This window comes from Anguilla rostrata, chromosome 12, assembly GCF_018555375.3.
Source record: "Anguilla rostrata isolate EN2019 chromosome 12, ASM1855537v3, whole genome shotgun sequence".
Lineage (NCBI taxonomy): Eukaryota > Metazoa > Chordata > Actinopteri > Anguilliformes > Anguillidae > Anguilla > Anguilla rostrata.
This window is the reverse complement of record NC_057944.1, coordinates 26,194,381-26,220,182: the sequence shown is the minus strand read 5'-3', so window position 1 is coordinate 26,220,182 and position 25,802 is coordinate 26,194,381. Positions and strand designations below refer to the sequence as shown.

The 25,802-nt window shown below is 41.3% G+C and overlaps 3 protein-coding genes across 6 annotated transcripts; all 3 read left to right on the top strand.

Moving 5' to 3' along the window:
- Positions 1 to 4,562: 4,562 nt before the first annotated feature.
- LOC135236417 (fructose-bisphosphate aldolase C-like) lies at positions 4,563 to 14,119 on the top strand. 3 transcript variants are annotated; one of them, XM_064302738.1, is made up of 9 exons: positions 4,563 to 4,675; positions 9,458 to 9,590; positions 10,066 to 10,277; positions 10,397 to 10,451; positions 11,292 to 11,452; positions 11,592 to 11,675; positions 11,838 to 12,012; positions 12,264 to 12,463; positions 13,094 to 14,119. In XM_064302738.1, the coding sequence occupies exons 1-9, from the start codon at positions 4,643 to 4,645 to the stop codon at positions 13,175 to 13,177; spliced, it is 1,137 nt and encodes a 378-aa protein (XP_064158808.1). In that variant the 5' UTR covers positions 4,563 to 4,642; the 3' UTR covers positions 13,178 to 14,119. The 3 variants fall into 3 exon arrangements, with proteins under 3 accessions (XP_064158808.1, XP_064158809.1, XP_064158810.1); XM_064302739.1 differs by lacking the exon at positions 4,563 to 4,675 and adding an exon at positions 6,442 to 6,582; XM_064302740.1 differs by lacking the exon at positions 4,563 to 4,675 and adding an exon at positions 7,045 to 7,065.
- A 1,921-nt stretch (positions 14,120 to 16,040) lies between these two features.
- Positions 16,041 to 19,674, top strand: dynll2a (dynein, light chain, LC8-type 2a). 2 transcript variants are annotated; one of them, XM_064302471.1, is made up of 3 exons: positions 16,041 to 16,192; positions 18,563 to 18,713; positions 18,920 to 19,674. In XM_064302471.1, the coding sequence occupies exons 2-3, from the start codon at positions 18,582 to 18,584 to the stop codon at positions 19,055 to 19,057; spliced, it is 270 nt and encodes an 89-aa protein (XP_064158541.1). In that variant the 5' UTR covers positions 16,041 to 16,192; positions 18,563 to 18,581; the 3' UTR covers positions 19,058 to 19,674. The 2 variants fall into 2 exon arrangements, with proteins under 2 accessions (XP_064158541.1, XP_064158540.1); XM_064302470.1 differs by having other exon boundaries at positions 16,061 to 16,290.
- A 929-nt stretch (positions 19,675 to 20,603) lies between these two features.
- nsrp1 (nuclear speckle splicing regulatory protein 1) lies at positions 20,604 to 25,656 on the top strand. The gene is made up of 7 exons (XM_064302466.1): positions 20,604 to 20,966; positions 22,188 to 22,269; positions 22,587 to 22,643; positions 22,745 to 22,873; positions 23,391 to 23,598; positions 24,272 to 24,374; positions 24,534 to 25,656. Exons 1-7 carry the CDS (start codon positions 20,941 to 20,943, stop codon positions 25,477 to 25,479), a joined length of 1,551 nt encoding a protein of 516 aa, XP_064158536.1. The 5' UTR covers positions 20,604 to 20,940; the 3' UTR covers positions 25,480 to 25,656.
- The last annotated feature ends 146 nt before the right edge of the window (positions 25,657 to 25,802 follow it).

The following is a 25,802-nucleotide window of genomic DNA, read 5'->3' as shown; positions in this document are numbered from 1 at the left end:
TGGCTGTTTTCCTCAGTGGCCTACTAGTCGACTGCATTTTCAAAAATGCCCGCATGTAGTAAAGGAAAAAGTGGAAATAGTCTTGTTTGCACTGTCAGGCCGTGTGTGTTGATCAGTGTACTTACTGACAGATGAGTTTCTATTGTGTGATGAAGTGAAGAATAACATACCAGTGAAACCCCCTTTCTTGAGCAACACTATGGCCAATGATGCATCACTGACTGATAGCCTGAGTGATGAGATCTGTGTGTGCTTTTAGTCTTTGTCAGTGTGCAGGCCCTGGCAGCCATTTCAGTCCTTTCTCCGGATCATCTCACAGCAGCTCTCTGTAATTATGACTAATGGGGTTTCACTGCCTTTGTGCATTTTACATGAAGTCATTTTTATTTAATTGTATGTTTTAAGTATTTTGATTATTGCACATCAGTTTTTTCCTCAAGACATTTTTGTAATTATATTCTTTTTAAGGTCACAAAAGCAGAGCTACTGTACCACATTAGCTATAATTATGCTAAAAAAGGAACAAACTGCTTATAATTGTTAACCCTTGTAGTCTGTTTACTTATTGGCACCTGTGAAACTCTTAGCCTGGGTCAAATATACCCAGGACATGGGAATTTTACAGCAATATGGAATTTATGCAAAACTCTCTTTATATAATTTCAACTGGCGATCTTTTGCCATTTTTTCACACAGAGATAACCAGAATATAAAACTACGTGAACCAGACTGGAGCCGTCCCCCCCTCCCAGACCAGGCCTGCCGCGTGTCTGGCTGCCCCCGCGTGTCTGGCTGTCCCGGCAGATGGGCTGCCTGCAGAGAGGGCAGCCTAGGGAAGGCCCGGGACAGCTCGTCCTGGGCCGCTGCCAGGGACCGGGGAGATCTCCTTCCCCGCCGGTGACTGTTACGAAACGCGGCTGAGGGTTTGTCCCACTTCACTGGGATAGTCTGCACTCCGGCATGTTAATGTTTCATGCTACAGATTTGGCAGCCCCGCCCTTGTCCACTGGGCCCCCCCCTACCTCCACCTGACCCCTTCAAGCGATGAATGAGGTGCAGGGGTCGTGTGGATGGGCCAGCATACACAGGGCATGTGGATGTTTCTGCGTGCACTGGGCAGCTCCTTTTAGGGGATGACGCCCAGATCCAATAAAACAGAGGAAATATATGACATGGTGTAACTAAGTAAGTAGTGCTCTGAGTAACCCGGAGTGGGTCAGGTCAGGTGTTCTGCAGTGAGTTTAATGGAGTTTATCAGAAATGCAGTTTCTATGCACACGGAATCACAAATCATGTTTTCATTTTTTTTTAAACGTGCACCTGGATTACTTTACTTTTCCTATCAATGACACATTTATGCAAATTATAATCTGAGTGAGACCTATTTACGAGAACAGGATAACCCCTAAAGGGAGCAACCTTAATAGGTCTGCAAATTGAAGACCATATAAAGAACTTTCATTATTAAATGTTTTAATTAGGCAAGAGGAAAGTGATCGCTCCCTAAAGGCTGTAGCTAAATATATTTAGGACCTCTCACTGGTTTCTCAGAGACCCAAATCCTAAACATTTGCTTTCCCTGCCTCTTGACTAGGGAAACAGCTGTCAGTTTGACTCTTAATGGCCATAAAACCCTTCTCTGTCTGGCTAAGGGCCACTATGTCCCACTGTCCTGCTGACCTACTGTAACACTGTCTGTGTCCTACAGAACACTGTCCGTGCACTACTGGAACACTGTCTGTGTGCTTCTGGAACATTGTCTGTGCCCAACTGTGACACTGTCTGTGCCTTTCTGGAACACTGTCTGTGCACTACAGAACACTGTAGCTCACTAGCTATTTAATGTCAACTAACAGTTAATTCTCTGGCATAGCTAGCAGCAGTTGTCATTGTATTATTATTGTGTGTATAATAAAATGGTTTCAAATGCTTTGACGTGTGTATTTCAGAGGGCAGATTTCACACCTCAAGTGCTGTTAGACTATGTAGCTCGACAATGAAAAGTATCATATGAATAACACCCTATTTACTTTAGGGGGTGCAGTATCCAGCTTGTTGGCTAAATAGGTTTAAGCTTGGTTTGTTAAAACAGCCTAACATGAATCAATGGTGAGCAATATACTTGAATGTTAAATACCCAAACAGCCTGTTCACTATATAATTATATATACCAAATAACTAACTAAACAATTATTATATTATTATATTATATTAGTAACTATTTGGAGCTGATTTCTCTAATACTATACTTGCAGAATAAGTTGCCTTTTTGACCACAGCATTGCCATAAGAGTTTCTCATTACTTTTGTGCCTTTAGCCACGCTAGGCTTGTTCACAGAAAGCCTGAGACAGCTGTCCGGACCTTCAGCAATACCATAGGCTACAGTTGTATTAATACAACAAACAAAAAGAGCCGGTGATGTCTAACATTGGTGGAGTAGCAAAGAATGGCATTTACAGTGTAGTTCCGAGTTAGATGACCATTTAGTTGGTTTTTTCACTAGTTGGATCTTGTTTTATACTAGTTCTGAGTTGTCTTGAATGCAGCATAAGTATTGACCACAGACTGTCCAATCCTGACTACTCGTAGCTCAGTTCTGATATTCCTCTGTCCTTGAGAAATGGGATCAGTCAATTACCTCATTTTTTCATTCCCTTCATTTTTAATTGTGATATTTTATTCATTCAGTTCCACCCATTTATACTGCGTAACTGGGAGACCATGCGGACTGAGATGAGACTATCAGTTGCTCAGAGACTCAATTGCCTTCCTGTGGGATTAAAATTGAGGTCCAATCGCCTAGAATTTTCCAACTGTGCCACAGCATATTTCTACTAATTAAAATATTAATAGTAATAGTATGATTTAATGATTAAAAAAGGGAGATGTGGGGCTATGGTTCCAGAAAAAATCTATATTAATGTGTGTGTGCGTGTGTGTGTGCGTGTTTGTGTGTGTGTGAGAGAGAGAGAGAGAGAGAGATTTTTGTGTGTGAAAAATAAGGAAACACCTTCAGAAACATTGAATTTGTTCAGATTTAAGCATGCAATGAAAGGTCATTGCAAAGCTTATAGAAAACCAGTAATAACATTTCTGATAATAATGCTTCTTGAAACACAAGGGACTGACTTCACGCACCAGCTCACTGTGGCCTACCCCATCCTGCACCTTTCCTGCTGGATCCTATACTCCACATGGCCAGCTCAACCACCACCACCGGTAGTGCCCATTAAATCGGGACAGTCCCGATTTATTTAAAATTATCCCATTTCAGAACTCTTCAGCATTTTTGGTTGAAATATGATTGCGTGAATGTTATGAATACTCAACAGTATTGCTATGAGATTACAGAAATGTTCAAAATGAATGTGTATTAAGCAATATAATGCCACAAAAGCTGTGGCTCTTTAAGAAAGGATAGTTTGGGTAGCTGCGGGAATTTGAAGACCATCCTCTAAAATTGAATTGAAAATGGAATTGGATGAAAATGTGACTTTTTTACATGTACAAATTAAAATGTTAGGGTAATGCTGAGGACTCACCATTGGAATAATGTTTATGTAAATCCCAAGGTTTATAAAGTAGTAACAAGAAAATCACAAGTACATCTACACACTTGTAATTTCAGTCATCCAAGTGTGGGTGTGCCAAGTGTTATGTGACAAGGGGGTTGTGACTGGGTGTGTTCAGAGAATTGGAAAAATATTTATTGATTCTATTCCCTCTGAAATTAGGACCACCACAAATTCAAACCCCTACGGACTTCACACACTCATAATCTTGCTTATTTCCTATGCCAATGCATGTGAGTATTGAAACATTAGTACTTCCAGAAGACTGTTTAAATTTGTACAATCCTAATTGGACAAATTTTTCAGACAGAGGGACCACAAAGTTTGCTTTTAACATGTATCACCCCCACCCCCAACTTACAAAAGATGTAGCCAATAAAGACTATTATTTAAATGGATTTTAAAAATTGATTTTTGATTGTGCTCATTTAAAGTACAGTGACTGATGCTCGCATTACAGTACAGTTTGGGACTGTATTTTCTGGTTCATTTAGAAGTTTCTGCAACTGAAGGGCCCTACAACTTTCACTTGTGTGATGTCCCCACTGAAAAAGCAGAGTCTATAATGTGCGTATGGAGCCACCCAAATGAGGAATCTCAAATGTGACCTCATAACCTAAATCTTCCAGTTATTTAATGCACTATTGAATGCTCTGGTGCTCCAAACCGTACGCACAAACCTCTGGAATCATTGTCTGCCTCATGGAGGACCATAGAAATGCATTTTACGCAACAAGGAAAGTGTTCAGAAAAATTAATCCTCAGCCATGGGGGCACAGAAAAGTCCTGTTTACTCCCATTGTATGGCTCTGTGCTTGACCCCTAGGGTTCCCAATATGCCCACAACAGGCCAAAGATAAAGGTCAATCCAGCCAACTGGAAGAGTTTGCCTATGTACCTGAAAGCTGAGAAGGTCGTGTTTGTCAAATATATCTCAAAGTTTAAAAATACCCCTTGTCTGGTGAAAGACTGAAACGCTTGACAGAAACTGGTTGTTAAGACATATGGAAGCTTGTACATTTGCGTTAATGTTGTAGCTCAGGATTGTCTCCACAGTTTTTAGATGTAATGGGGCCATACTGTAGACTGATATTCTTTGGGGTAAGTCCTGAGAACAGAAGACCAAATTGGAAACACAGTTTCCATCTTTACTCGCTTAAAGAAGGACATTTTAAATGCTAAATGCTACAGTTTAATTTTGGGGACTGCATGACTGCATGTGAAAATTGTGTGCAGATGTTTTTCCCCAAAATGTATTTGTTTTGACATGAGTCAAGCTTTTGACGAGTAGGAATACTGGATCAACAGTGGTGTTAAAACCATCAAAGAAATATTGATAGTAAGTAAGGGATTTTTTTCATTGTGGCGATATAGTGATGTTAGAGATGTTCATTTTGTGACCCAATCATAAGCTAAATTCTTCAAATGGTGCAAGAATTCAGGCAATACAGCATTAAATAAGCACAAAAAATCCAAATGTATAGTCTAACAACAGTTATGATTTGATCTTTTCAACTTTCAAACAGTCAGAGCCAGCCAAACTGATTCAGACATTAATAATCCCATTCAAGGCAATAAAGTGCCTTTTCATCTTACATGGGGCATGGCAATATTTGAGATTTATAGACAGTACCTTGTAAAGCTAGTCTGGTCAGGGCATATCCAGTGCTTAATCCTTGCCAGATCCTACTGGAATAGAATCCGGAAGTCTCAGTTTTGGATTGTCTTGGGTGTATATATATCCACATAGCTTTTTTAATTTTGGGGAGAAATTGCATTCCACAATTTCACTTTTTCAGTTGGTCTACAGTAATATTTCACCCAAATTGGGACAGTGGTAGATAGGCTTGGCTTTCCCTCATTTTAAATAATGCACCTCCTTTAGATGGTGCACATTACCTGTTTGGCCAAGACTTGATACCTCTGGGTCCTGGCACCCTCCTGAGGAATTTTGTGCTTCTTAAAAGTTGCAGGGCCTAATTTACTCTGGTGTTCCAATTAGACAGTGTAACCTGCTATTTGACCCGGTAATCTTTCACCTAATTGAAGAACTCACTAAATCTCAGATGCGATGACTTTTTCACACTAAAGTCACTGAAGTGATTCCTCGCTGAAAATGCTCTCTTAATAAGGCCAGACATAAATTTGCAGACAAAAAACTGGCGTTTTATGATGTCCACATAAAAAGAAATAATAATAAATCCTGATACCAAAACATTCCCATCACAGTTAAGTGTATGAGGAGGTAATCCAAAGCCTAGGCTCCTAATACCTCTCTTTTCTGAAACCGTCAAAGAAATCTACATAAACTCAAGTGGTTTTCATAAGGACACTGTTACCTTGTATCAGTTTATATTATTGGAGCATTCTGTTGTTTTTCTATACATGTACCAATAAAAATATTGGCGCCATATTAGAGAATTACACTAATATTAATAAAAGGGGAAATTTGATAAGTGGCTGTACATAAGAATTAAGCGTTTCATATCCATACACAGTACACCCATGTAGTAGTAAAGAACAAGCTGTGTGGTACAGCACCACCCAATACAACATGATAATGGAGGAACCACTAGATGCTTTCCCAAAGTCTGGGGAAAGAACAAATATGCCACTATGTATCGTTATTTTTATCACTAGTCAATTAGTCAGACACACAAACCAGCTCACTAAATCAGGTTAGTTTACCAAACACTGCTCTTGAAAACTTCACAAACTTCGATATATTTGCTCTATTTTTCACATCTTCACAAACTTCCACTTTTTTTTTTTACATCATGAGCCGCTGGCCTATTACATTGCGAATGACACTAAATATTAAACATGAATATTTAGAAATAAGCTCATAGGTCCGTGACGTTAAGCCCCGCCCTACACGGTATTGTTTTTTGGGGGGAACTCTCGTTGCGCTGCTGCATTACAGAGTCTTTTGGACAGAAGGATCTCAACTCAATTAATTCAACAGGCTCTTCCTCAGTTCCACTTGGATTCAATTGGCGATTTATCACGTAAGATCTTTAATATTACCGGCCATATCTGTTATGCATGTTCATCTGTCAAAGTTGGTAGTAGATGTATCTGCAAGCCACACATCCAATGCAGTCCAATTGCCTAATTAACGTTGGTGTTGCTGTAGCTGACGAGTTAGCATGATGTCTTTGTGATAGATTGTAGCCTATGTGACCAATGAACCTGTGATTTTTTTGGTTACGTTTATGTAGTATAGATATTGTCTTCCGAGTAATGCAGATAGCTAACTACAACAAATTGATTCTCATTCATTCTCTTGCATCCACATGTGTGGTACCCCGTGCCCGGCAGTTTTTCATTGGTTGAAATTGTGCTGGGGGATTCCACTCCAGCTGTTTGGATAACGTTACAACAGCAAAGTAGTGCATACGAGAGATTGAACGAAGTGAGAGAGGGTCTGTAGCCTGAAGCCCAGAGAACTCCGTGTGAAGTGGCAGATTGGTGATGCAAATTACAAGCAGGTGCTCTTATCCAAATGTTTATATTTTACTGTTTATTTTTCGTTTTAGGTTAACTATTGCATATGATTTTTGATGTTGGGAATAGAACTGGATAATGGTCAACAAAGTAGGGGCCAATTTCGTATCAATTCAGTGAATTCAGGAAATGAACATAAATTCGATTGTTAAACTGAAAATAATTTTTTTATTAATTAATAAAAATTTAAATGAATCCTTAAGAACATGATGGGAAGTTTTCAATTCAGAAATTTAATTTCTGCTCCATCTCTTTAAATGAGAGCAAGGACGTGCAATTGACTTCAACCTCGACACGAGTAAATTCAGATTTGTCCGAAATGCGATGGGTAGCTCGGCACTTACGTTTTCAGTTTGGAGTGTTCGCGCAAAGCTCAGGGACATAGCACGTGTAGTGTAATACTATCGATTTTCGTGCGCTTTCCCTATATTTTTTGATATTTCAAAATAAAAAAGTATGAAAATGTTTCTGAAAGACTCATTCAGAATGCTCATTTAGAAACATTTTAAATGACTCAATTATAGATTTGCAGCTGGAATTGGTGGTGTCTTGATTGCTGAACATGTGTGCATCAGGTCACTGACACTAATGGCTCAAAAACAAAGCAAATGGCAACGAGACAGATTTTGTGTCAGTCAGACTCCAGAATCAAGATTGAAAATCCCTTTTCTACATAAACGCAACAGAGCTGTTCTATTTGTCATTTTCCATGACCAGTGACCTTTAGGTCATCAGACAATATTATTTTAGGGTTTTGGCATCTCACAATTACAAAATTAGGGCCTCAGTATTTCAACAATTAAAAAATATTATTTAAAGATTGAAATACAGATAATTTTCATAAATACGTTTAATTTTGGGGAGAAAATATTTAATTTTGGGGAGAATACAAATATTTACACACACCTCCAAATAGTTTTGTGATGAGCCTCAGTGAGGTATTCTCACAGAACCAAATCCAGCACCTGGCCCACCAGTTAGCTAACATTAGCTACATTGCTAGGCACTTTTTACTGATGTTTATTTAGATTGGATTAGATTAAATTAATTAGGTTAGAATAGATTACATCAGATCCTTATTTGTCCTCAAGAATCCTTATTTGTCCTCAGGAGAAGATTCATTTTCACAGTGTCAGGATGGCAGATAGAAACGCAGGTGCAAATGTACATGGCATGCACACACTGACATAACATTTATCGTTAACAGACATAACAACAGTCTACAGTCAGAATATTTATGAACCCAGTGCCATTGAGGGTGGTGACAAACCTTTTTTTTTTTGCTTGGTATGTTTACAGAATAGTGCACAGTATTTGGCCAGATGGCAATGGTTCAAGACAGTCAAAGAATGGGTGGGACGGGTTAGAGATGATACTGCTAGTTTTCCTTTTAATTGCTGCCTTATAGAGGTTGTGTATGTTTGGATAAGGAAGACCTGTTATCTTCGTATTAGGTGAGTATCTTGCTGCAAACTTGTTAAACTAATTGAAAAGTCAGTCAGTTAATGTCAAATCACCGTGCTGATAATTAGGGGCTCAGTTCTGATCATAGTACACTAAATTTTAGCTATTTTATATCTGCCAAAACCATCAAAAACACAAGAGCTGTTTCTAAACAACACAGTTAACATTGAAACAGGACATATTCAGTGTTTTGTGTTTGTGTTTTTACACAGTGTTTTTACCATTTGCTTAATTGTTTGTGTAATATTTAATTCATTCATAGGATCTATTTCTCAGCAGCACTGCAAAATAATTTGTTGTTAAACAACCTGTCTTGTAGCAAATAATATAATGGAGGTTGCGTTAGCCACCGTGAGCTACTCTGTGCCACAGGTTGCATTACCCACAGTGAGCCACTCTGTGCTCCTCGTCTGTGCTGCAGGTTGTGTTAGCCACAGTGAGCCACTCTGTGCTCCTCGTCTGTGCTGCAGGTTGTGTTAGCCACAGTGAGCCACTCTGTGCTCCTCGTCTGTGCTGCAGTTGTAGCCACGTGAGCCACTCTGTGCTGCTCCCTGCGACACAGGTTGTGTTAGCCACAGTGAGCCACTCTGTGCTCCTCGTCTGTGCTGCAGGTTGTGTTAGCCACAGTGAGCCACTCTGTGCTCCTCGTCTGTGCTGCAGGTTGTGTTAGCCACAGTGAGCCACTCTGTGCTCCTCGTCTGTGCTGCAGGTTGTGTTAGCCACAGTGAGCCACTCTGTGCTGCTCTCCTGCGACACAGGTTGTGTTACCCACAGTGAGCCACTCTGTGCTCCTCGTCTGTGCTGCAGTTTGTGTTACCCACAGTGAGCCACTCTGTGCTCCTCGTCTGTGCTGCAGGTTGTGTTAGCCACAGTGAGCTACTCTTACTCTGTGCTGCTCTCCATGTGCTGCAGGTTGTGTTACCCACAGTGAGGATGACACACCAGTACCCTTCCCTCACCAGCGAGCAGAAGAGGGAGCTGCAGGACATCACTCGGCGCATCGTGGCCCCGGGGAAAGGAATCCTGGCTGCAGATGAGTCCGTGGGTCAGTACAGGCTGCTGCGGTCCGTTACAGCTTAACTCACAGCACCCGCTTTCCTGAATGCAAGTTCTTAATCTGCCCATTATGATATTGAACTACTACTTAACCATCTGTTACGTAGTTACAGCCCAGATATGCCATGTCAGACCAACAGCTCTAGAGTTTATTAACTACTTTCTTTACATCAATGCAAATGTTATTTTTCTATTTTTAAATGTAGAAAAAGTAAGTGTACGCAGACTGACATTGCATTAATTTGCCAGACGCTCTCATCTAGAGAGACTTGCAACAGGCTATAGGAGGAACACAAGTGCGTTCGACCTGATTAATATGAGCAATAGTGGCAGACCTGGCGAATAACATTTCCAGAGTACAGTGTACATTCATGTGCTGTGACCTAAAGATGTTAAATGCATAAAATGAAGCGATTATTGCGGCATGCATGTGAATGATGTTGCCGCTTTCTGCCTTCTCACAGGCAGTATGGCAAAGCGCCTGTCCCAGATCGGTGTGGAGAATTCTGAGGAAAACCGCCGCCAATACCGCCAGCTGCTGTTCAGCGCGGACGAGCGCATCGACAGCTGCATCGGCGGTGTCATCTTCTTCCACGAGACACTGTACCAGAAATCAGATGACGGCACCCCCTTCGTCAATATGATTAAAGACAGGGGCATTCTTGTTGGGATCAAGGTATGCCACGGGACAGGATATCATTTTATTATATCATTTTAAGAAACTTGCTTTAACTGAACAAATCAATCTACCTCTACTACTTTTTCCATCTCTAACTTCCCTTCTTTCTCCTTCAGGTGGACAAAGGTCTTGTCCCACTGCTAGGTACTAATGGGGAAACAACCACACAGGGTAAGATTGAGAATCTCATGGCCAAATACAGCCTGTGTATCACAAGAAGTGATTAGGAATGATAAAACATGGTGGAGCAAATGGCAAGATGTTGCAATTCACTGTGAAGGAGTATTCATACTGTAAACTGTGAATGTAGTGCAAGCCAGTCTAGAGGTCTATGGGAAGGACATTTTGTACAAACGTGTCTGTCACGGTCAGCATTGCACCTGCATTAGCTGCTGCTCATTTGGCTGGCAGAGTGTTCTTAATGTTCTCAGCTGGTTGTATTCAGAATTTTTTTTAAAAACATGCTGAAAGATCTGTGCAGCATCAAAAAATGTAAAATGAACTTGACATTCTATTGACTGTAGTTTTTCAACTGATCACATTAAAATTTATAGCAATTAGCGAACCCCACAACAGTCCACAAACATCTGCAATGATTGTCCTATTAGCAACTATGGTATTCTTACTCTTTTGCATTAATCTGAAATCGTGTTATTACACTTCATCTGGATTAAGAGTTTTTGTGGAAAAGTCCAGCATTTATAGATGTTGTGTTAGCTAATAAGATAATTTTTCAAACATGGAACTAGCAAAAATGTGTGCAATATGTAGAACGTTCTAATACAGCGGGAATATTTGCCCACAAAATCTGATTATATAACTCAGTCTAGTATGAAGCCTCATCAAGTGTGGTTAATCACCTTTGAATCATATTTAAATTAACATTTAGTGGTAGACAAAAAGATCCTCGCTTACTCTGAAATTCGCCCCTGTGGTTCTGACAGTGAGTGACAGTATATCCTGTTATAATGTGAAGCTCATGAAGTGTAAAAATCCTGTCTGCTTTCGCAGGACTGGACGGGCTGTCGGAACGCTGTGCCCAGTACAAGAAGGATGGTGCTGATTTTGCTAAGTGGCGCTGCGTGCTGAAAATCAGCGACACCTCACCCTCTCAGCTGTCCATCACTGAGAATGCTAACGTGCTAGCCCGTTATGCCAGCATATGCCAGCAGGTTGGACAATAGTCAAGACACCACAAGCTTAGCAACAGAACTCAGTTCATATTTTTCTGACTTTTCAGTTATGTATCTGCTGTCTCTTAGTTCCCAGCTGATGCTTGTTTTTAACTGTGTGACCGTTTCATGCTCCCAGCATGGAATCGTGCCCATTGTGGAGCCAGAGATCCTACCTGATGGAGACCATGATCTGAAGCGATGTCAGTATATCACAGAGAAGGTGGGTTCTCCAGTTTGTCCTCTGACAAGGGAATGTGGCTTCCTGGAAGAGTGCAGAAATAATCACAAGTCTTAACTACAGTGTGTGCAACTGTGTCGTTCAAATGCCCCCCCCCCCCCCCCCCCCCCCGGCTCCCACTGTCTTTGTGTGTTTCTGAGGCAGGTTCTTAGCGCTGTGTACAAGGCAATGTCTGACCACCACGTGTACCTGGAGGGTAGTCTGCTCAAGCCCAACATGGTGACTCCTGGCCATAGCTGCCCTACCAAGTATAGCCCTGAGGAGATCGCCATGGCAACAGTCACCGCCTTGCGCCGTACAGTGCCACCTGCAGTTGCAGGTGAAGCACTTTTTCAAACTGGCAGTCCACATAATTTTCGCTGATTATTTTAGCCAGTATACTGGCCTTTTATGGGATTCATTTAAAACCCATGTTTCACACTAACAGACAGGAAGCTATTACACATTTAGCTACATCTGCCATTTCTCGTCTTGTATTTCAGAAGTATTTCCCATACCCCTAGTATTGGTTTTTGTTCTGTAAAACTGTTCTGTAGAAGTATTTGGAAACATTTGTCCACTTTTCTACAGGAGTGACCTTCCTTTCTGGGGGTCAAAGTGAAGAGGAGGCTTCTATCAACCTGAACGCCATCAACAACTGCCACTTGAGCAAACCTTGGGCCCTCACCTTTTCCTTTGGCCGTGCTCTGCAGGCCTCCGCTCTCAACACCTGGCGTGGCCTGAAGGAGAACGCTGACAATGCGACCGAGGAGTTCATCAAGAGAGCCAAGGTGTGCATATATACCCCCAGCAAGGACTAATCAACCTGCCATGCTGCCAATGCCCATGCACAACCAGATTCCAGCTTAAATTCCGCAATTTAATTACAGTCATTTTATCCCATTCATCCCTTGCCTGCTTATGGTGGTTAGCCCAGGCCCTATGACCTCCACAGATATCTGCTATAAATTTGAGTTCTGCCATTTTTGAAGTAATTCATCTGTCTCTGGCCCCTAGAGTCTGTTGTAAGCCAACTACAGGTGCCAAGACTTGCCAGGTTTTTGCAAAAAACTGCACAAACGTACTTGCTGTGCAACAGTTTCCATAAATCTATGTCTATTTATAAAGGTTTTTAACCCCTTAAGGTGTAAGATCACAAATATGTGAACAGAATGTTCTTAAATGAACTCTCTAGTACTGATGTAACAATCACTACTGGTAATTGCAAGCAATGGAGTTCTAGAACATTGACTTATAATTTTGAAAAAGTATCCCAAAACATTCCACTTTAACTCTTTGAAGGGTTGGCTTTTTGGATTTTATTCATTTTCTTTCATTTCAGTTTTTTTCCCGGTTGGACATATTTTGTCAGTCCTCTTGATGTAATTGTGCATTTTCCTTTTCCTCACCTCTTCCTTCAGGTGAACAGCTTGGCATCACAGGGGAAGTACTTTGGCATTGGATCTGCGGGCCAGTCTCTCATTGCGGCCAACTATGCATACTGAGCACTCAGTGATGCTGACATCATAGCTTCAGCTGACCAATAGGATCCTCCACTGCAGCTGCTGCCTAAATAACAACCAGTCACATGCCTATGCTGTCTTCAGTGTGCACATGTGTCTTAACATGACTTTACATTTAGATGGGTATAAATATATAATATGATAAACAAGGAACACTGGTAGTGTTTCTCGTTAAAGGAGTAGAGGGTAGAGACTTGGGTATTGTAAAGGGTTTTTCAATTGAAAATTCACTCATAACCATGTTAGAAGATCACAAAAAATGTTTTTTGTCCCAATGGCATCAGTAAAAATAAAATAACGGTGTTAGGAATGGTATGTTCATCACCCTAACAGGATAGATTTATGTATGAATGATTTAATGTCTACAATTGTTCTTGGACTAAGTCTTATGTACTTTTATTGAAAGAAATTGAAAATTACAGGATCTCCTAAGAAACACCAACATCTAAGCAATGTAACTGACATGCACAGCTTATAGATTTAGTATGTATGAGTTTAAAAGCAAGGTATTAAAATGCTATCACTATCTGTTTATTTCATGTTAGGAAAGTTGTATGTATAAAATATGACAGGGATATCAAGTACTGTTAACTGGCCATAATGACTATGCTTTGTGATTTTTTCACTTGTCCTTAGACTGTGATGATCCTATAATATTTTGTGAATGTGTCTAAATTACTCTATTAAAAAGGAAAATGTGTGCACACCACTGAGTGAATGTGCATTTGTATGCTTGCTTGAATCATCCTGTTAGTCAGTGGCAGCATTGTCACCAAACTCTTGCCTGCACTGTGCCTGGAAAATTGCTAGTAACACAAACCACTTTTTGGACAGAAGCACTTTGTGGTGTTCTTTGTGCACTCAATAGGCTACATCAAATAGTGCAGAACTAAACCTATAAGAATAAAAAAGTGCATAACCAAACAGATTTTGGAGTTTTATTTTTTAAACCACTGATTTAGACAACACTGGCAACCTACTCTGAACAGATAATGAAAGATCTGTTTCATGTTGTTTATTAACTGTGAAAATGACTTGAAATCTACGTTATGTAATTATTAGGTCAAATATGGGTTTTGCATGTCAAGAAATCAGACAACAGGTCGGCTAGGTGGTGGAACCCTGAGCATCCTCACCCAACCTAACGGCACGTGACTTCCAGTAATGTTTGACTGGAAGAAACCACTGCAGTTATTTCAAAGCTTAAAATGCTATGAAAATTACTGAACTGTTTATTTATGTAATTGCATTTGTGTACCCAACAATATTAACACCAGCTAAGCACTATTAACTTTCTAAGTAAGCTAGCTAGTTTGTTTGCGAACAATCATTTGCTGATAAAAGTTAACCTTTTATAGCCAATGTTAAACCGTCAAAACTAGGCCACATGACTAAAAAAAATATATATGGCAACATAAACCTTTACAAAACAACTTTTTTACCAGAAACTTTTATTTTGCTAAATACGCAGTTTGTTAGTAGCCTACATTTTCTAAGCTAGCTAGAGGACTGTTAGCCATAGGTGTTAAGCCTACCAATCTCCCAAGATTCTTTTCATCATCATCAGTTTGCATATAAAGAGTGCATTTAGATAACCAGCTGCAGTATGCAAGTTAAAGTAGTCAAGGCTTGCAATTATGGAGGATTTTTCAGCCAAGAAATAAAATTTAAATGAAAATGAAACAAGAAAATAGGTATGGAGGGTAATTTAGCCCAAAATTACAATTGAAATAGAACGTTGAAAACACTGACGGGAGCAAGACTAGTTTTAACTAGCAACTAACAATCGAAAGTGATTATTTTGATCAATCATGCAAACATTTGCTTAACTTTTTATTAGTCTTTTTGCTTTTTGTCTTTTTTTTACCCACATGTAGTACAATTGTTGATGTACTGTTGATGAAAAAAATTCATTATTTTATTGCATGCAATGACTGCTTGAAGTCTGTGACCCGTAGTCATCACCAGGTGCTGTCACTACATGATGCAGAAAAACTAGTCCAAGTTTTTGTTACTTCAGGATTAGACTATAGTAATGCTCTTTTGTCTGGATGTGCAAATTCTTCTCGCAAAGGTCTAAAATGGACTCAAAATTCTGCTGCCCGTTTTCTTACCAGAACAAGGTGACTTGACCGCATCGGTTCAGTGTTAGTGTCTCTCCACTGACTGCCAGTTAAATTCTAGATAGAGTATGGTACTACTCCTTACCATTAAATGCTTTACACATGCTAGCCCCTGTGCATCTGAATGATCTTTCTTCCTATAGTCCCTCACGAATGCTCCACTCACAGTGAGCAGGCCTCTGTATTATTCCGAGAGTAACTATAGGTAACATAGATGGTAGAGCCTTTTCCTGTCATCATTCTTTTCTATGGACAATATGCCTGCTCATGTTTGACGCATACCATACTCCGTTGACATACTGTTGGGGGTTTCAGGTCTGGATTTCTGGAAGCTGCTTTGGACAATGACCATTGTGAAAAGTGCTATACAAATAAAATTTAATTTAATTGAATGTACTTGGAGCCCTGGCCCACTCATGCATATGCCAGTAGTGTGAATTACTAACAATGGTCTCATACTATAATCTACCTGGGCAGAATATAAATTACTTCTGCCACTGCCTTTTTGAAGTAGCAGCACATTAGGATGTCCTGAATTGTAAACAGGAATAACGACATTAAGATCGAAGCATCTACACATCACACAAAATTGGGCGTATCTACAAATGTATAACAGATGCATGCTGCACATGCAGAAGATCCACTATAAGATCTCTCAACAATCAAAAGTCAAGATGCATTATGGGACGACATAAGATGCAGACATAGAAAAGCGCATGGAAAATGCCTGCAGCACTGGAAGAGGGGGTCGCTCCGCCAATGGAAAGCGCTGTGGCGTACGGCGGCGCTCAGGGGAGGGTGTATTTTAGCTGGGCAGATGTTATATCGCCTAAGTGTAACTGATCAAAAAGCAAGTCATACAGCTAAACTACAAGTAAGCAAACTAACATTGGAACAGTAGTAATATAGCTAAAGAGCTTGTCATTTAAGTAGAAGACTAGTTTGTGGGAAAACGGTATTCAACAGCGAAAGGTGAGGGGCAGTGTTTTTCACGTTGCAAGTTTTTGGGTCAAGTAAGATAGCTAATGTTGCACGTAATGTTAGCCTTTTAGCTAGCTGTGACTTCTGCCAATATGTGAATGCATCTGAGATGTGAAATCACACTCAAGAGAAAAACTATGTACTTATATTTGTATTTCAAGGTAACTGTACCAAATCTGTGCATTGCACTCAAGTTATTTGGCTTACTAAACCATGCAGTAACGTTATAGCTGCTCTGCGAAATGGCTAACGTTCGGTACCTGAAATTAGTTAAACGTTATGTTAGACTGATATTCCACTAACTTTAGCGAGCACTACGGGCGTATACGGGTCTTTAGCCTCTGACATGGCATTTTTACTAGTTTGGTGACGTTGCATTATCGAAGTAGTCACCCACTTGGGGCAAGTAGCATGTTTATATTATTTAACTGTCAGCTAGCTAGTATAATCATCGATTAGGCTAACATTACAGCTATCTTAACGTTGGTTTACTTTCTCGGCTAGACTAACTGAACGTGCAGCACTTGTCACACGCCCATCAAATCTGTAAGTTACAGCATGACAATGCGATGAATTTAGTGTTTCATTTCAGTCACAAGTCAAACGTCAAGGGCGCTGTTGAACTGAAGACCTTGCCACACAAATATCTGCTAACTAACATTAGCTAGCCAGAAAAGGCTCGACGCATTCTGGCCAATGCACTTTAAATTAAACACCGAAATTGAAACGTGCTACCCATTACAATATTATATGCGATCGTTTAAAAACGTAATTACAAATTAGACCCATAAATAATCAGGCGGCGGCAAGTAATTTATTGCTTGCGCCTTAGTGTGCGCATGTCCCGAGGGCGGGGCTTCAGTTCATTGGAAGCGACGGATATTTTTCATAAATAAAGTCAAACATCGCAGTTCGTCGGTGCGCTGCACTGTATTTGATTGGGAGTGAATTGAATGACGTTACTGAGATGCTGACTATTTGCAACGACTCATTATTTGAAGTGTTTATATTATTATTATTATTATTATTATTATGGATAAACAGTTAACACGTGTGCCTGTAGTGCCTACTACTACTCCCAGTTATTTTATCAAATGAAACGCATTCTAATTTCTCCCATAAAATATTCTTAAATTCTTCAGTCTTAAATTTTTATTTCCTACTTGCAGAACAAGCTAGGCTGTTAAGTTTTAGTGAAATTAATTTACCAGGTTTCCACACACTTCAGTAATCTGTTTAAATATCGAATCATTTCTCTATATTCCAAACCCAGATTTAACTGTTACTGATATCCCTGAAGATCATTTAAGTGAGGAAATGCGAATGTCCTGACACAGATCCTTTGGGGAACCCTTCCCAACGTACCTTGCTCTGATATGATCCCTCCGTGTGTTACTTAGCAAATACCATTATTATTATATAGCAAAGCTCTTTATTTAAAAGATATTACATCCTGCTTAATGGTCTGTTTCTGCTACAATATTAAAATGATGCTTGCAATTAAATTTTGCATCTTGGGAAATTTCCACTCCAATGACCTTATCACCTTTTTGACCTTAGTTTGCATATAAGGAGTGTTGTACTTCAGTTCTCTCAATGTTTTTTTCGCTTCTTTCATCTCAGGCTCTCATTTCAGGCTCTCATAAATATACGGTCATCCTCTGTGGAGGCTAAATAAACATTGGGGAATGGTGTAAATAGACATCAGACTTGTTGTATTGCTGTTGGGTTTTTCTTGTCTTTTTGCATATTTAGATATCAGGTATTGTACTTGGTTTCACCAGAAGAAGAAAAGCAAAAGGCAAATTTATTTGAAGCAACAATGGCACCAATGCAGTTGTTTCTGGAGTTCATTTTGTCCTATTTCGTGGGGCCCTTTACAGGAAAGGATGGTATATTGGAGTGGGACATTTTATAATCCTACTGTCCAAACCCTTGCATTGAAGATCTTCCCTCACAATATTGTTTCAGCCGATCCTTCACTGAAACTGACAATGCAGAGTGAAAGAATGAACAGATTTGTGTGTGCAGAAATTCTTTCGCATTCATGTTTTTGTGATTGAGTTTGACTGCTTGGTCGAAGGGTCAAAGACCTGATCAGTACTAACTGTTTTTCTTCAGTGTCAGGCTTTCATCCTCAAGAGTGCGATTCAAAAAGGGGAGCACCTGCTCTCTTGATCTGTGTATGCAAGTAGCATTTGTTTGTGTTTCTTTGAAATTGTTGGCTCTCAGTTGATATTCCAATTCTGCCCCTTATCCACAGCTCCAGTTGCGCGCACATCATGGCTGACAGGAAGGCTGTGATAAAGAATGCTGACATGTCTGAGGACATGCAGCAGGATGCGGTGGACTGTGCCACGCAGGCCATGGAGAAGTACAACATTGAGAAGGACATTGCTGCCTACATCAAGAAGGTAATGGTACTATGAAGTTTTGCTTTATGAAGCTTGGGCTGGGAAGCTTTAGTCTTGTAGGATTAATATATTTAAAGAAGCCACCGTTGTGGCTGTCTTGTAAATGTGCTGTTGCTCTAATTGTCCAAAAGTCCAGCAGATGTATGAATTCAGAACTGTTTTGTGAATGGCTGGAACTAACCAGGAAATTGTTGTTGTTCTTGTAGGAGTTTGACAAGAAGTACAACCCCACGTGGCATTGCATTGTGGGCAGGAACTTTGGCAGCTACGTTACTCACGAGACGAAGCATTTCATCTACTTCTACCTTGGGCAGGTGGCAATCCTCCTCTTCAAGTCTGGCTGAGCCAGGAGAAGCTGCAGAGCCTCCAAGGCTGAACTGTGATGCACTGGTGGTTGAAGCCACACCTCCTCATTCACATTTAAACAAATAAGTACAAAGAAGAAAAAAAAGGAAAATCATGATACAAACTGGCTTTGCTGACTGCATGCACAATATTAAATGTGTGTGTGTGTGTTGCAGTAAAATAATTTTTCTTTGGTTGCCTTGAAAAAGTAAACATCAGGGTTTTTGTTCATGCTTTTTTATTGCACTGAAGTGATGAATGCTTTGATAGTGGCCTTTAATTATAAATAATGGCTTGACACTAAATTTAAACTGAATATGGCAGGATATCTAATTTATATGCAAAGAGTAACCCACTACATTTTGGTTTGGAGAGGATTTGATGTCTAATTCCCGTGACACTAGTGCTACAACTTTAAAAACATTAAACTGCTGTGGTGTCTTGAACTCTTTGTCTTGCTATGATTCATGTCTTGTATTTCTGTAACATTTTCTTAATGAGTAAGATTGCCACACAAGTGATTGAAAATGAGACAGAAAACTTGTGTGACAAAATGTTCATGTTCTATTGACTGTTTTTTCTGTTGAAAACACATAAAGCTTTCTCATTTTTAGTACCCTGTGCTTGCCTGTTTGCCTACCACTGGCATGTGAAATTAAATTACACAAAGTTTCAATGCATATTTAATGAAATCGCAAGGTATGACGTGATGTAGTATTTTCTTTTGCAAACTGCATGCAGTAAAAATTATTTCCCTTGACAATTCATGCTGCTGAGCAAAGGCTCAGTGTTACCTTGGTGTTTGGCAGGTGGGACTGTTAGAAACTGGATCTGTGAAAAGAAAATGTACAGGAATTGGAATGTTGGAAAGTTTATGGTTTACAGTTTTGTCATGGATACTTGATTATAAATTCAGTTCTCAGATCTTTATTTTTTGAGACAGATGTTGGTTTGGTACTTAATAAAATTAAAAGCATTTCAGCTCCTGTCAGTTTACTGAGGGCCATTTACATGTCAGTATTTCACATTTATTAGAAGACATGATTAAGCACAAAGCCATTCTTAAGTAGGTAACTGTGTGTTAACCATGGGTAATGTCATGTGTCTTCTACAACTGGAGATTGAAAACTGCCATTTAGTCCTTTAGTAGCAGGATGGCAGTGCTATCTATTGGGTTATTCCAACGCTGATCTACCAGTGTCCCACATCTGATTTGATTTGAGCAAGTGGAATCAACTGAGCGGATTGCACTAAAACCTTTTCTGAACAATTCTTTTATCTTAACCGGTCCGTTCTGTAGGCAGCAGAATAGTCTGCTGTAAGGCCAGAGAACATATTGGTAGCAAAATAATGGACTGTTTTACCATTGGTCGGTAATACAATTAGGCTAATTTGGCTAAATGTTGCCAAAGCAAGATTATACCTTTAGCCAAGTAGCTGATTGGCTAATCAGTAATCACCGTAGCAATATTAGCTATATCAAGCATGTGGTCTGCATTTCAGCAGTTATCATTCAGGTATACCTGTAGCCACCTGAGTTCAGCAGAGACATGGGTCTATACATGGTCCTTATTTCTCAGGACAATAATTGATATTCTTGTTTTTTTACACTCATGCCCATGGCATACCCCACGGGTTACTTCTGACATTTTTTGCAGAAGACAAGGTGGAGTACGATAGCGTAAGACTATCACACTGAACTGTTTTGTGGGTGGGCTACCGTACAAGGGGACTAGGATTTGCAGCACTGGGCCATCCAACAAAATGTTTCATACGTGGCCCCAGTCCCCTCGTGGCTGTACTCCGCACTCCACAACTCTAGGTGGCAGAATGCACATTTTGAGCAGACGTTTAACAGAAATTGAACCCGTAGAAGAAGGCGATGAAAATGGCGGCTCCTGGCAAACAGTGAGTAACTATGGGCACTTGTTATGTGGCAAGCATTTTGAATAAAATTTTCTGAAACCGTAATCTTAAAAACGGTTCGGTTTAAATGGCAGTGCGCAATTTGTTTTTGTTGACGTTACACATTTATTTCTAGAAGTCTGTTCTCCCTTCAAAATCCGCCAACTCGCTAGCTAGCTAGCTATGTTATTCAGCAATCGTTAATTACGTGAGGTTAATTTAATGATGACAGTTCGCTACAGCTTGGTAACTAGCCATACACTACTGCTTTAGCTGGCTTTATCATTTTACAAACAAAAGCGGTGAGTGAAAATGAGAGCTGGCTAATTACTTGAAATGCCGCTATAGCAACCAATATGTCAGTATTTCCTTGTGTTTTCGGATATAACTATTGCTTTTAAATCCATGTAAAGTAAAGGTAGAAATAGAGTAGAGCTCAGTTGAACTTGAGACCGCGAGTTATGTGTCCAATTCATATACATTAATAAAAAATAATTAATACTCAATATTATATTTTACTTAACTTTTAAGATGTGTCTAGTTTGTTCAGGTAACTTTGCATATTATTCATATGCAGGGGTGTGGTGCTCAGTTGTCCACCTACACAGAATTCTGATTCTTACCACCTTATTTTCTATACTTTTCCTGCGTCCAGTTCCACAATAATTCGTTCTCCCTCGTGTACAACCACAAAAATCAGTTCTGACCTATTTCAACCAGTAACAACATCTGTTTTTAGTAGCCAATTGCAGAGCACAAACCTGACTCTATTTCAGCCCATTGAACACGTTCAGGAAAAGTTTTTTCCCCCGTTACTTTCCTGTTTTATCGTTTCTACAGCCAAAAAGCCACATTGCTGAAATGCATGTATCATTTCAGAGGCACATTTTTACATCATATTGATTTTTGGCTCAGATAGTAGATGTATAAAAGCCAAGTTAAAATCTGTATTCTTGCACTTAAAATGCATTGATGTAGCCTGCCAGGAAGCCATGTATGAGCTCACTCGCTGTACAGAATTTCATTAAAACAATCGACTGGGTGGCTTGTTAGATTCTGGCAGTTTACTTACAATGAAACTACAGATGTGTAGAGCTGTCATAATATAGGTCAAGTAAGAATGCTGTGGTGCTTTCGTTTAACTTTCCTGCCTTTTTTGTTTTGTCTGCTCTTACTGGCACTTTAAACAAAACAAAAAAAAATTTTTTTGAATACTTTTTCCAGGTATGGATTGATATTTCCTTCAAAGGCCAAAGCAGCTACCCTGCAGAGGCCCTCTGTGTTTGACGATGACTCGGATGAGGAGGTATGAGCAGTGGTCAGGTGATCATATTATTGAAAACCAGCAGCTTGTGGGTGCAGCGGGGCTGGTCTGCCTCCTCCTTTGGACAGCCATTCTAAATTCGGCTGTAGCTTTATTTTTGGCACAATGACTGACTGCAGATAAGTGTTGCACCATTAATAAGTGCTACTAGCTTGCACAACACGTGTAATACCTGCCTCAGTAACTAATCTAATGAACAGACTACACACATACAGCCTGTGCTGCTGTGCATGTGTGCGTGCGTGTGTGTGTGCATGTGTGCTTTTTCACGTGCAGTGTTTTTTCCCCTCTTTTCTCAGGTATCAGTCGGGGAAAGTTTGCAGAAGGAAGCGGTGAAGAAGAAGATGATGAAGCAGGTGATATGGGGTGGGATGGAGGGAGAGAGGGGAAAATGCAGTTTTCTGTAAATAGACTGCAGTGTGTAAATGGCTGTCCTGTGAATCCTGGTTTACCTCAGACCCGCCTGGAAATGCAGAAGGCATTGGAGCAGGACAGCACCGTGTACGAGTATGACAGTGTTTATGATGACATCCAGAAGAAGAAGGAGGAGAGCGGCAAGCAGCTGCTGAGCGCCGAAAACAAGAAGGTAGAGCAGAGGGGAGCCAGAGAGGGGCTGGTAGAGCAGAGGGGACACAGAGAGGGGCTGGTAGAGCAGAGGGGACCCATAGAGGGGCTGGTAGAGCAGAGGGGACCCATAGAGGGGCTGGTAGAGCAGAGGGGAGCCAGAGAGGGGCTGGTAGAGCAGAGGGGACCCATAGAGGGGCTGGTAGAGCAGAGGGGACCCATAGAGGGGCCGGTAGAGCGGAATCATACTTATCAGTTATTACAAGGGTGTCCATGTAATATTAGTTGGTACATTCGTAGACAAATTTTGAGTGGATATAGGTGTATGTTTACCTACAGTATTTTGAATGTAAACATAATGGAAATGTCAGTTATTTAGCAGAACGTACAGAAATACTCAAATTATTGTAAAACAGTCATCTGTGTAATGATCATTGACTGATGGAATGTATTTTGACACATTTTATTCTCAAACTGTGACGGTCTGACTTGCTGCATTTGTTCTTGCGTATGCTCCTGTGCGTGGCTCCCGTCTGCAGCCCAAGTACATCGCTCAGCTAATGCATGCGGTAGAGGAGAGGAAGAAAGAACAGGAGCGGAGGGATGAGAGGAAGATACAGAAAGAGAGAGAGATGGAGGGAGAGGAGTTCAAGGACAAAGAGGCCTTTGTGACCTCGGCCTACAGACAGAAGCTTCTGGAAAGACAAGAGGAGGAGGAGAGGCTGAAGCGAGAGGCGGCTGCGGAAGGTGAGGGGATCAGCATGGGGCTCCGCCATCTGATTGGTCGTTTTAACGATGTCATCCTGTTACGCTTTTTTTCAAAATAACTGGTCTGTATGGTGGGATGTCTCGTTCTTACAGTAAAGAAAATTATTGAACCAGAGGTTTTGGAACAACAAGCTCAAACAACAGGGCAATCAAAATTTAATTTGGAAACCTGTGCGTAACCTGTTATACTGTGATTTTGACTGTTACAAGTGTGTGCTTTTACAAATATCTAATGAGCATGCTCACTGTAAAAAAAAAAAAAAAATAAAAAAAAATATCAGGGTCTTTGAAAATGTATTTGGTTGTCAGGGACAGGTGGAATGTGGAAAATTAGAAAGACTTTAAATGGAAATGTCTGAGGACTGTGCTGTCATGTAGGAAATGTCATCAGCACCCACACCCTCCACCACTAGATGCAGTAGATACTGATGAACATAATGATGAAAACAAATCATTCCACATGTGTAGGCGAATCATTTACCTACAGTCTAGATTATCCAGCACTGTGTCAAGCCTGGACATGAACATCCCAAGGGTCTCCGTCTCTATTACATGACCTGGTGTGCATGTGTGCATAATAAGGCAGTGTGTGTGTGCGTGTGTGTGTTTGCATGCATGCGCTCTTTGTTTTAATGGTCTGTGGGTTTCACAGCTGCAATGGATGTGAAGAAGCAGAAGGATCTGAGTGGGTTCTACAGACACCTGCTGAGACAGACAGTGGGAGAGGACAAACCAGCGGAGCCATCCAGAGCCGGGTGAGCAGGAGGAGGAGCATTGTGCTGTCATGCAGATAGATGTAGCACAGACCCTCTGGTGTTTTACATACACATGCAGCTGGCCTATCCAGGAGTCTGCGTCACTGCTGATGCATTCCTGGGATCTAACCGTGACCGTCTGCCTGTGCGTCTGTACAGAGAGCCAGCCGCTGAGGGCGCACGGACGTCCCCCGGGGCGTCGCCGCCCGCCCACGACGCAGACGCAGACACGCCCTCTCACGGCGACGGCAGGCTGGAGCCGGATCGGCAGCCGGCGTCCCGGAGCTCCCACTCCAAACGGCAGTACAGACACCACTCCCCCTCCTCAGACGAGGAGGAGCAGGAGGCGCAGGAGAGCGGGGACCGAGAGAGGAGCCGCAAGGACAAAGGAGAGGAAGGTGGACACCGCGGACGGAAAGATGAGAAAGAACGGAGGCCGGAGGAGTATGAGGAGGACCGGAACAGAGGGAGGTGGAAGAGAGAGGAGAGGCATGGACAGAAGGACAGGAGAGAAGAGGAGAAACAGAGAGAGAGGAACCAAGGGAGGGAGAGAGATGGAGAGAGAGACCGGCATAGAGAGAGAGACCGGGAGAGGGACCGTGAGAGAGACAGAGACAGAGGGAGGGATAGAGACAGAGACAGAAATAATGACAGAAACAGAGACCATGAGAGAGACAGAGAGAGGGATAGAGACAGAGACCATGAGAGAGATGGAGACAGAGAGAGGGAGAGAGACAGAAATAATGACAGAGACAAGGACAGAGATGCGGAGAAAGAACGGAGGGGAAGAGAGAAAGATGGAAAAAGAGACCGAGAGAGGGAGAAGGGGAAGGAGGAGGAGAGACAGGAGGACAGGATAGCGGAGGCTGAAGAGCAGCCGGAGGCTGAAGAGCAGCCGGGGGCTGGGGAGCAGCCGGGGGCTGAAGAGCAGCCGGGGGCTGGGGAGCAGAGCCAGGCCGGCGCTGAGGACGGTCCGGCCACTGAGCCCAGCAAGTTCGCCAAGCGCAGCAGCGACGAGACCGTGCGCTCGGCCAGAGAGCGCTTCCTGTCCCGGCAAATCGCCCGCTCTGCGGCCAAGACCTACATCGAGAAGGAGGAGGACTGATTTGTGCCCTTACCCGCACAAACTTTAACACTCGCACCAGTGGGGTTTGCAGTACTGTACATACACTGTGCATGTACTGTACATTTCTTTACGAACGTTTCTTACACGTGGGTACATCTCCAATAATGCGTTGGTTTGATCTCATGGAATAATATAAAATAAAGTTGGGGATTCTAACTTCCTTGTATGTGCATCTGTGTTAAAAATGCATTTTTAAGCTAACTTGAGAAGACAGGGCTCATCCTGTTAAAGCACTGTTCCAGTGTGTGTTTGGGCTGTGTGGTCTGGTGTCTGTTAAGGCACTGTTCTAGTGTGTGGATGAA